This window comes from Zootoca vivipara, chromosome 12 (assembly GCF_965207765.1).
Source record: "Zootoca vivipara chromosome 12, rZooViv2.hap1.1, whole genome shotgun sequence".
Lineage (NCBI taxonomy): Eukaryota > Metazoa > Chordata > Lepidosauria > Squamata > Lacertidae > Zootoca > Zootoca vivipara.
The window spans coordinates 29050588-29061634 of record NC_142595.1 but is presented as its reverse complement, the minus strand read 5'-3'; the positions used below and the strand labels follow the sequence as shown (position 1 = coordinate 29061634).

At 48.3% G+C, this 11047-nt stretch overlaps 1 protein-coding gene across 1 annotated transcript; it reads right to left on the bottom strand.

The window, feature by feature from the left end:
* Positions 1–6177: 6177 nt before the first annotated feature.
* Positions 6178–7545, bottom strand: OR13G1 (olfactory receptor family 13 subfamily G member 1). Its single transcript, XM_088654618.1, has 2 exons — positions 7520–7545; positions 6178–7117 (listed from the first exon to the last, which is right to left on the bottom strand). Exons 1-2 carry the CDS (start codon positions 7543–7545, stop codon positions 6178–6180), a joined length of 966 nt encoding a protein of 321 aa, XP_088510744.1.
* Between the last annotated feature and the right edge of the window lie 3502 nt (positions 7546–11047).

Genomic DNA, 11047 nt, shown 5'->3' with positions numbered 1-11047 from the left:
CCAGCCTCCTGGGTGCTAACTTCTTGCATCTCCCCCTGGTGGGAAGACCTTCCGAGGATAACCAAACTTTGTCCCCCACCCTGATGACCTCTCCCGGTCACCTGTGGCGATCTGCCCCCTTCTTGTACGCTTCCTTGGCCCTCTCCAAGTGTTCTCTGAGCTGCTGGTGCACCGTCTCCAGGTCCTCTGCCCAATCCTCTGCCTGTGGGCCCTCTTCCTCCTCCTCCCCCTCCCTCTCCGGGAAAGATCTGAGGTCGCGCCCGTAGTTGGCCTTAAAGGGCGACACCCCTGTGGAGACGTGCACCGCATTGTTGTAGGCAAATTCTGCCAGTGGCAGGCGATCCACCCAGTCCGTTTGCCTCTGGCTGACGTAACATCTCAGGTACTGCTGCAGAATGGCGTTGACCCGCTCCGCCTGTCCATTGGTCTGCGGGTGCCGAGCCGTAGACAAACTGACCTCCACCTGCAGAAGGTTCATTAGCCGCCGCCAGAACCTGGAAACAAATTGGTGGCCACGATCCGACATAACTCTTAAAGGCAATCCATGCAGTCTGAATACGTGGTCAACAAACAGTTTGGCCGTCTCTTCTGCCGAGACCGCCCTGGCACACGGTATAAAGTGGCACATTTTGGACATGAGGTCCACCACCACCAACACTGCGGTCTTGCCCCTGGACGACGGCAGGTCTGTGATGAAGTCCATGGACACTACTTCCCACGGCCTGTGCGGTGTGGCTAATGGCTCCAGCAAACCTGCTGGTGGCGCTCTGACCACCTTTGCTCGCTGGCAGGTGTCACATCCCCTTACATAATCCCGAACATCCTCCCGCACCCCTGGCCACCAGAAGTGTCTCATGACTAGGTGAGTGGTTTTGTCCCTTCCGAAATGACCCGCCGTTGGGTTGTCGTGCATCTGCTTGAGGACCTTACCTCTCAGCTGTTTGGTGGGCAGGTACAGGGCTCCCTGTAAAAAAGCAAACCCCTCCTTTCCTCAAAGTCTTTAGCCTGCTCCCTCCCCCCTCGCAGCTCTCTGAAGATGCGGGAGGCAAACTCATCTGCTGCCGTCAGTGCTGTGAGTTCTGCCTCGCTCACCACTGCTGCTCCGCAGGACCATGCTGATGGGGGGAAAATGTGCCTGGGCTCTGGTGGCAACTCCTGCTCCATGTACTCTGGTTTTCGGGAGAGGGCATCCGCCCTGACATTCTGCTCCCCCGGGATGTAGTGGATGGAGAAGTTGAAGTTCGAGAAGAACTCTGCCCACCGTATCTGTCGCTGGTTGAGCACCCTGGCCGTTCTCCAGAACTCCAGGTTCTTGTGGTCTGTGCACACTTGGATGGGGTGCTTGGCGCCCACCAGGAAGTGTCGCCAGTGCTGGAAAGCAGCGTGGATCGCAAGAAGTTCCCTATCAAACACCGTGTAGTTGCGTTCAGGCTGTGTCAGCTTCCTGGAGAAGAAGGCACAAGGTCTCCACTCTCTGTTGGCGTCCAGTTGCAACAGGATCGCTCCCAACGCTCGGTCTGAAGCGTCTGTCTCCACGCGTAGGGGCGCATCCTGCACCACGTGGAACAGGTTCTGGTCGGACGCGAACACCCTCTTGAGGCTTTCGAACGCTGCTTGCGCCTCTGGCGTCCACCTGAACTTCTGCTTGCCTCTCAGGCAGTCAGTGATGGGAGCCGTCACCCGCGAGAAGTTCTTGATGAATTTCCTGTAGAAATTGGCGAATCCTAGGAGGCGTTGGGCATCTTTGCGCGTCCTGGGGCTGTGCCAGTCCAGGATGGCCTGCACCTTGTCCTTGTCCATCGCCAGCCCCTTGTCTGACAGTTTGTAGCCCAGGAAGTCCACTTCCCTGGTGTGAAACTTGCAATTCTCCAGCTTCACATACAGGTGGTTCTCCTTCAGGCGCTGCAACACCTCCCTGACATCCTTCACATGTTGCACTGGGTCAGCGGAATAGATAAGGATGTCATCCAGGAAGACCAAGCAGTTCTTGAAGAGAAGGGACCCCAGGACGTGGTGCATGAAGGCCTGGAAGCATGCTGAGCCCCCTTGCAACCCGAAGGGCATCACCAGATATTCAAAAGAGCCCAGAGGCGTGAACATCGTGGTTTTCCACTCATCGCCTTCCCGGATCCTGATCAAGTTGTACGCCCCCCTCAGGTCTAGCTTGGTGAAAATCTTGCCCCTGCGTGCCGCTGTCAGGAGATCGTCCACTCTGGGCATGGGGAAAGCCACTGGCTCTGTCACTGAATTGAGCCGTCTGAAATCCACCACAAGACGGCGCTGTTGCGTGTCTTTCTTGTCCACCCAGAAGACCGGGCTGCCCCCTGCTGCCTTGCTTTCTCTGATGAACCCCCGTTTGAGGTTCTTGTCTATGAACGCATGCAAATCCTCCAGTTCCTGATCTGACATGGCGTACAGCTTGGCTGGGGGTATCGTTGCCCCTGGCACCAGGTTGATCTGGCAGTCGAAAGACCTGTGTGGGGGTAGGTGGTCGGACTCCGCTTCGCTGAAGACCTCCTGCAGGTCCCAGTACTGCTTGGGTATCGCCTCACCCCCTTTGACATGCATGGTGGCCACCGTGGCTATTGGAGGCCCCTCCCCTGGTTGGTGCTGCATGCAATGTTCCAGACAAAAGTCCGACCCAAACGTGATGCATCTCTGGTGCCAACTTATGGAGGGGTCGTGGCGCGCCAGCCAGCTCATTCCCAAAACGATGGGGGGGTCTGATATGGTTGTGACGTTGAAAGCCAGTGTCTCTGAGTGCCTTCCCACCGTCATTCTCATGGGGGGGGGGGTTTGATGAGTGATGGCCCCTCCCAGCAACTCTCTGCCGTCAATGGTGGCTACGTGCAGGGGAAAATCCAGCTGCAGCAGCTGGATCTGGTGCTCTTCTGCAAAGTTTCTCGAGAAGAAGTTGGCTGAGGCACCACTGTCAATTAAGGCTAGGACCGTCAGGGGATAGCCATTTGGGAGGGTTAGCGTGACTTCTAGAACCACTCCTGCTCTGGGAGGGGTGGGCTGGCTCTGCTCCTCTCTGTGCGGGTGGGCGGGCTGGGGCTGTTGTCTGCTGACTGTGCCTGGCTGCTGCCCCTTGTCTCCTGCAGCCAGGCTGTCTCGTTTCCCTGCTGTGGTGCTGCTTCAGTGGGGGAAGGTACAACCGTTCCCGCCTTTCCTTGCCACTCCCTGCGATGAGGGCAGTCTCTGACGCGATGCTGGGGGGAGTTGCAGAGAAAGCAATTCCCGCCTCTTCCCTCCTTGCGTCTTGGCGCCGCCGGGGTTTGAAAAGCCCGCGCGCGCGCGCGCTCCACCGATCTCCATCGGTTCCGGCTCTGGGTTTGGTCTGGGCGGGTCTGGGGGTGGGCCCTGGGGTGGGGTTTGGTGATGTGGTCTGTCCTGGGAGCGTGGGAACCAAGGTTTTGCTGAGCGCGTCGCTTGTTTGTCATTCCATCTGGATTCCTGTCTCACCCCCACCGCTAGCGCCGCTTTGCTTAACTCATCCATAGTTCGCGGTTTAGGACCTCTTGCCAGCTCATCCTTAACGTCTGCGTGCAAACCCAGGTAGAAGGCTGATTTCACTGGCTCACTTTGCAGATCCCACCCCAGTTTGTGCACCAGCATGGTGAATCTCGCCCAGTAGTCCCTAACTGTCGATTTTCCTTGTGTTAAGTTATGAAGCTCCTCTTTAGTGGCCTCCATTTCACTGTCACTAGCGTACATTATTTTTAAAGCTTCTAGAAATAATTTTGCGTTCTTCATGCAAGGATTTTTTTGCGCGATGAGCGGTCTTACCCATTCTCGGGCGGCCCCCGTCAAATGCTCTATGATAAAGGAGACTCTGTGCGCGTCATCTGGGAATTCTGCTGCATGCAATTCCAGCGCATAATTTATTTCTGTCTCGAATCCTAGGTACTCCCTAGGGTCGCCGCTAAACTTGGTGACTAGGTTCTGTCCCCTTCTCACTTGGACTAGCTGCGGCTGGGGCGCCCCCCCCACCTCTAGCGGCTTTCTCCTCTTCCAACTTTTTCTGCAGGTCCAATACCATCACCCTTAGCTGTTTCTCAGTCTCCTCTTTTGTCCTCACCTGGTCCACCAGCTTGTTCAGCTCCTCCTGCGCCCCTCGCGCTTCCTCCTGAGCGGCATGCAATTGCTGCTGTGCCTGCGCTGTGAGGTTCCGTAGCTCCTGCTTCGCTGCTTCGGCCTCCAGCCTCCAATGCTCAGCCTCTTGAGCGCTCATCGCTGCACTCCAAAGTAGCCAAAAAAAGATTCGGAGGTTGCTGTCAGAGGGCCTGGTATGGCTACTCTAGAGTAACGACTCCAGCATGGTCTTTTAAGGCTTTTATTAAGTGCTGATTATTTACAGTGTTCAGAGTGGTAAAAATGCATCCTTAAGGTGAAGTGTCAGAACCTCCGAATGGCGATTGGCGCGTTTTCTTCCAGCACCAAAGCTTTGGTAGACCCAACCTCTTCCCCCTACGTTTGCGTCGCAATTCGGGAGTTGGAGGGATTGGCCTCCCCCCCGTGCGCCCAACTTCCTGTCCCACCTGAGGCATGGGCTCCACAACCTTGCCTGAGCCTCGGACACCACTTCCTGACTCTCCGCTGGAGGCAGAGCTCTCCTTACTCTCTCCAGCGCTTGGGGATGGGCTGGAACTTAAGATGGGAGGGACTTCCCTGTATCCCTTGTCCCTCACAGGTACCCTCAACATCTTTATTTCTATATGCTTTTAAATAATTTAATTAAGGGGTCGTGTATTAATGAAGCTTGTTTCTTAACATAGGTACAAATGCAAGTTGCAGGGAACCAGGCAAAGGGCCTTCTCGGTGGTGGCGCCCGCCCTGTGGAACACCCTCCCATCAGATGTCAAAGGAAAAAAACAGCTACCAGATTTTAGAAGACATCTGAAGACAGCCCTGCTTAGGGAGACTTTTGATGTTTAATAGATTATTTTATTTCATGTTTCTGTTGGAAGCTACCCAGAGTGGCTGGGGAAACCCAGCCAGATGGGCGGGGTATAAATAATATATTATTATCCTCATCCTTATCCTTATCCTTATCCTTATCCTTATTCTTATTCTTATTCTTATTATAGATTTTAAATTGTTTATTATCAGTGCAGTAGAAACCCAAGCTCCACAGGGATGAAAGAGTTTGGATCTGGCTGACCTTGGGCTTTCTTGGCAGAGCCATGGTTATGGCAGCAAAAGTCTCTCACCAGTCTCAGCCAGGGTTCAGTCATCAGAACTTCCACCAGAAGGGGTATTCTGGGGATGTGGCAGGCGTGGGATGGAATAGGGGGAGACTATTTCAAACTGCTTTCAGCTTGGTGCATGACCCAACAGCTGGGCAGAACATAGCTGGCAAAATTCCTCCTGAACAACATTTGGAATAGTGATAACCTACACCAGTCTAGGTTACACTGGCTTTCTATAGTTAGGATTGCTCTGTACTGTATATATTCTACTGGTAGAACTTTAATATTTCTCATCACCTGCAATATACTGTTTTTGAGTGGAGACATTTCACCCATTTACCTACAAATACACAAATGTACATTTGTTCCCATCTACACACACATACCCAAAATGTTGTTGTTTAGTCGTTTAGTCGTGTCCGACTCTTCATGACCCCATGGACCATAGCACGCCAGGCACTCCTGTCTTGCACTGCCTCCCGCAGTTTGGTCAAACTCATGTTCGTAGCTTCAAGAACACTGTCCAACCATCTCGTCCTCTGTCGTCCCCTTCTCCTAGTGCCCTCAATCTTTCCCAACACCAGGGACTTTTCCAAGGATTATTCTCTTCTCATGAGGTGGCCAAAGTATTGGAGCCTCAGTTTCAGGATCTGTCCTTCCAGTGAGCACTCAGGGCTGATTTCCTTCAGAATGGAGAGGTTTGATCTTCTTGCAGTCCATGGGACTCTCAAGAGTCTCCTCCAGCACCATAATTCAAAAGCATCAATTCTTCGGTGATCAGCCATCTTTATGGTCCAGCTCTCACTTCCATACATCACTCCTGGGAAAACCATAGCTTTACCTATACGGACCTTTGTCGGCAAGGTGATGTCTCTGCTTTTTAAGATGCATACCCAAAATAAACCACCCCAAAATCAAGAACCAGAGCTCTGAATATAATACTGCAATTCTGCTGGAGAAAAAGAGTAAAATGTTCTTACTTAACTCACGAGTTGAGGAATACTTTTCTGAGAGCTGCTTTGACATCCTTATTTCTTAAAGTGTAGACTATAGGATTCAGAGTTGGCGTAACCAGTGTGTATAGGGCAGCAACTACCTTGTCTCGCTCAAAGGAGTAGCTGGAGGCTGGTCGTATGTAAGTATAGATGACGGTCGAGTAATATAAGGACACAACAATGAGATGCGATGAGCAAGTGGAGAAAGCCTTCTTCTTCCCTTCAGAGGTCCTGATGTTTAAGATTGCCTTAACAATGAAGCAGTAAGATAAGAATGTTATTAAGAAATCCCCCATAGCAAGAAAAATGTCTGCTGTGAAGACCCAGACTTCATTGATTCTTACTGGGCTGCAGGAGAGAGCCAGAAGTGGAGGAATCTCACAGAAGAAGTGATTGATACCATTGGGGCCACAGAAAGTGAGCCGCATAATCAATCCAGTGTGAACCCATGAGTTCGTAATGGCAATAAGGATCACCACTGTGGAGAGTGCTACACATACCGTCTTGTTCATCATGATGCTATAACGCAAGGGATGGCATATAGCTACATAGCGATCATAAGCCATGACAGTGAAGAGTACCATCTCAGCTCCCAAACACCATGTGAAAGAATAGAGCTGGGCTATGCAGCCAGAATAGGAGATTCTCTTGCTAAACGTTGGTATGTTTGTCAGCATCTTGGGAATGATGGTGGAAGTGCAGACTATATCCACCACAGCCAAATGGAACAGGAAGAAATACATGGGTGTGTGAAGTTTGGGATAAGAAAGGATGGCAGCAATGATCGCTACATTTCCAATCAGGGCAACTATATAAATAGAAAGGAAGAGAATGAAGAGGAAGATCTGCAGCTTGGGATGCTCAGAGAGGCCCATCATCATGAATGCAGTCACACAGCTACTGTTCCTTACTGCAACTTGGCCACATGATCTGTTGATGCAAAAGAATGTCCATGATAGCTTCTCTATAACATGAATCAACAACTATGAAAAACAAGTGTAGTTAAAGTAATGTTTTATATCAATAGACAGTTGCTTTAATCTTTCTTTTCTATCAACATTTATTTCACTTCCTTTAAAGCTAACTGTTATATTGGAGCATCTATATTAAAATTTAAGCCTTTTGGCACTGCTCTTTTTAAAGCTCACATTTATTATTAAGAATTCTAGCCACATGGAATGGCTAGAAAGCACAACAGCTATCATAAACATTACTGTGATATATCACCAAATAGTAACATTTCTATAACTCACAATATATTTTAGTGATGTGCTGCAAGGACTAAGGCAAACAATTGCTTCTTATGAAAAGACCAAAAGATAGCATATTTACATGTCATCAAAGTACTGCTTTTCCATGCTTGTGTTCTCTTACTACTTAGGTTAGTCCTGTTACCATAGAACACAGATAATGCTACAATGCTCTCAGTGGGTGAGAACATGCCAAGATGAATGTGTAGAATGATATATAGGTGACTACAAGAAGAACAATTCCCGAAGCAACTCCATATTGGACCCTAAAGGAACAATTAAAATTTTAGTTTGTTTATGAAATGACATCAGATGAACCCCTCCTTTCTCTTCAATTTATCATAAAAGTTCCTTGCTAAATTACATTGTATTGCAATAAGGATAACAACCCCTCTGAAGACTCATCAAAACATTGCATCATTTCATCTCTGGTGTTCTCCAATCAGAGCAAGTGAAATGAATCCAGCTCCTGGGATTGGCCTACTCCCAATACTTTCCTCAAATTCTCCTCCCATCCCACCCCATATCACCGCAATAAGTCTCTGATTGTGATGTGTGACCTGTTCTACATGGCTAATGTAACATTAGAAAAAAAATTGGGGCACAAACATTTTATCATAATCTACCGTACTACAAATTTTGAAAAGTGGTTTTCTGTTCTCAATAGGTTTGACCATCTCTCAATATATTATCAGCCCTGTTTAGGGAGGCTTTTAATGTTTAGTAGATTGTTGTATTTTATTTTTCTGTTGGAAGCCACCCAGAGTGGCTGGGGAAATCCAGCCAGATGGGCAGGGTATAAATAATAAATTATTATTATTATATCATCAAACTCAGCATGAGAGTTCCTGAGGTGGGGCCTGTCAATATTTGGATGCCAAGTGCCACTTTGAATCAAGATGGTGAACCAGAGGCGCCAACTTCCAAGGGAGAATGGGGGGCTGACATCACCAAGTTTGATGTCATGATGTTAGGAATTGCCAGGACGGAGCCAAACACAGTGGCAGTGTATTGACAGGGTGGCCTCAATGGCCATGATGACTTCTCCTGCTGCTGCTGCCACCAGCAGCAGCCAGGGGCTGCTTCCCTACTGCTTCCTCTCTGTAGCAGCAGCAGCAGGAGGAGGAGGAGCCAGTCATTGAAGCTGTGCCACACTTGGCTCCATGCTTTTCCTCCTCTGCCCCCTTTAAACATGGGGGGGGGGAGGCAAAAGGGCTCAGTCCTTAGGAGATGACACCCCTGTGGTAGACCAAAACATGACTTGGGTATGACTTCACATGATTTGGGGCATGCAACATCCAAAACAAGTCATTTTTGATGCCACTGAAGATATTGTTCCTGATTTGGTAGAACTTCACCAAATTTGATATGTACACGTCAGGGGTGCCAACTTGAATAAAATATGGGGGGCAGGTAAGTCCTACCCTGCATAATTATTCACAAGACCCAGGCAGCCCACTCAAATATTTTATTGGGGGGCTGAAGGGGGCTTGGCCCCTGGGAGTTGGTTCATATGATACACATACAGCCTCCACACTCACAAATTTCTTTTAATTTCCAGCTCACCAGGAATTCCCCCCAGTAGTGAATAATCCAGACAGCCTGTTTTCTATAAAAATAATAATAATACAGTGGTGCCTTGCAAAATGAAAGTAATTCGTTCCGCGAATCGCTTCGTCTAGTGAGATTTTCGTCTTGCGAAGCGCGGTTTGCCACGGCAAAACAAACAAACAAACAAACAAAAACCGCCAAAAAACTTCGTCTTGCAAAGCACAGCCATAGAAAACTCCGTCTTGTGAAGCGCCGAAAACATCGCAAAACGCTTTCGTCTTGCGAGTTTTTTGTTGTGCGAGGCATTCGTCTTGCGAGGTACCACTGTGCCACCAAAGTAGTTGCAGGTCCAGGCATCATGCTCCCCAGTCCCCAACCCCCAGATAAATAAAAGACCACTAAGTCTGGTTTGGATTAAAACAGGCCACAACTTTATTGAATACTTCCGGCTCACGCAGTGGAAATGACGTGTAGGTCAACCCAGGAGTGGATTCCTAAAACTTACATGAAATAGGTGGCTCCCCGCAGGGACTGTTGCCTGGGGGAGTACCATCAGCCTTGGGCACACAGGCACACAGACATGACCACTCCCCTCAGATCCCTTTATCAGGATACCCCAGCGTTTGGAGGGGCAGGTGGAGACTACAACTTCCCCTCCATCAAAGACAAAGGATTGTCCCAATGCCCCAACCGCCAATCGAGCAAAACAGTCACTGCCGAACCACTCACATCTGCATTCAAGCCCTGATACTTCCTTCAATGTCTGCCAGCCAAATATCATTTCCTGTGGAGAAAAGGTGCATGCCATCAGACCTAAACAGAGTCTCTTCTGAGAATGTAATATTGGGGTGCTGGATCACCCATCCACTCTGTTGCAATACGCAGCACCTAACTGTGTGGCTAGCCCTTTTCCAAGCACGATTAATTCCCACTGGGTCTGGGTTGCACCACTGTCATCTCTCAAGCATATCAGACCAGCTAAGGGATAAGCCAGACAGCCTGTTTTCTATAAAAAATAGAACCACCAAAGTTGTAGTAGTAAAAACAAGAATAAGAGCAATAACGGTATAATTTCCTCCCTTCCTCCCTTCATCCATTCATTCATCAAAATGGGGGCTAGATGAACCTGCCTTTGGCTAGGTATTTTAAAAAATTACCTGTACTAAGTCAATTTATAAATTAATGCTATGACCGTTGATAAGATATTTGAAGGACAATATAAATTTCTAGATTTCTCTCTCTGCAGATGGAGAGAAAATCAATCACATCTGTTGCTTCTCTACATTGGAACTTTGGTGTCAGAGAGTGTAAAAAAGAGGTGTGCTGGGAGAGGCTGTATATACACAGAGCCCAAAAGTTTTCCACTCTGGTGTAGCTTATTTCCATCCCAGAGATATATAACTCTCCAAAACAAGGACTAAGTGAGGCATGGGCTTTAGATGTGATGGTTTGACTAAATGTCATTTCCCCTTCCTCAGAGTATTATTATTGCTCTGTTAGTTACATCATGTTCTTTTGCCTCCCCCCTCCCAAGGTACTCTATAATACCTTGGAATGCACTGGGGTTTAAATGTGTTAATGAACACCTATCAATTCAAATGGGGGATAGATATGGGACAAGAGATCCCACTAGATACTTTGTGGGTTTGAAAGCATATCTTGAAGCAAAACATCTACAAAGTAATATTTAGATGACACTTAATTTCTTCCTAGAATTAATCTTATATATAGGGATCAAGCAATGTATGGCAAAGGTTAAAAGCAAGAAGTGACAATATATTATTGCAGATATTACTATTGTGCAGTTTGAAGTGAAAACTGACTCCTTTTGGAAATGAAGCATTGTCAACATTGAAATTTGAATCATAACTGTATTTGGAAAATGGGCTACAGTACATGTTGACATCAACAGAATGAATAGAACAAATCTTCATCATCTTCCAGGTGCCTCAGAGTTCCTCCTCCCAGTGGCACCATCACTTCACTAAAAGTAAAATTTAAAAGTAGCTGATAGCTTTCCTGGAAAGCCTGTCTACAATGAGATCAAAGCAGTTTTCAT

Bases quoted from the DNA above. Each gene is read 5' to 3' on its own strand.
- OR13G1 (XM_088654618.1), bottom strand. From the start codon at position 7,545: ATGGAAAAGCAGTACTTTGATGACAT. The intron at 7,118-7,519 runs GTAAATATGCTA...TTGCATCAACAG, and splicing joins AAGCAGTACTTTGATGACAT to ATCATGTGGCCAAGTTGCAG.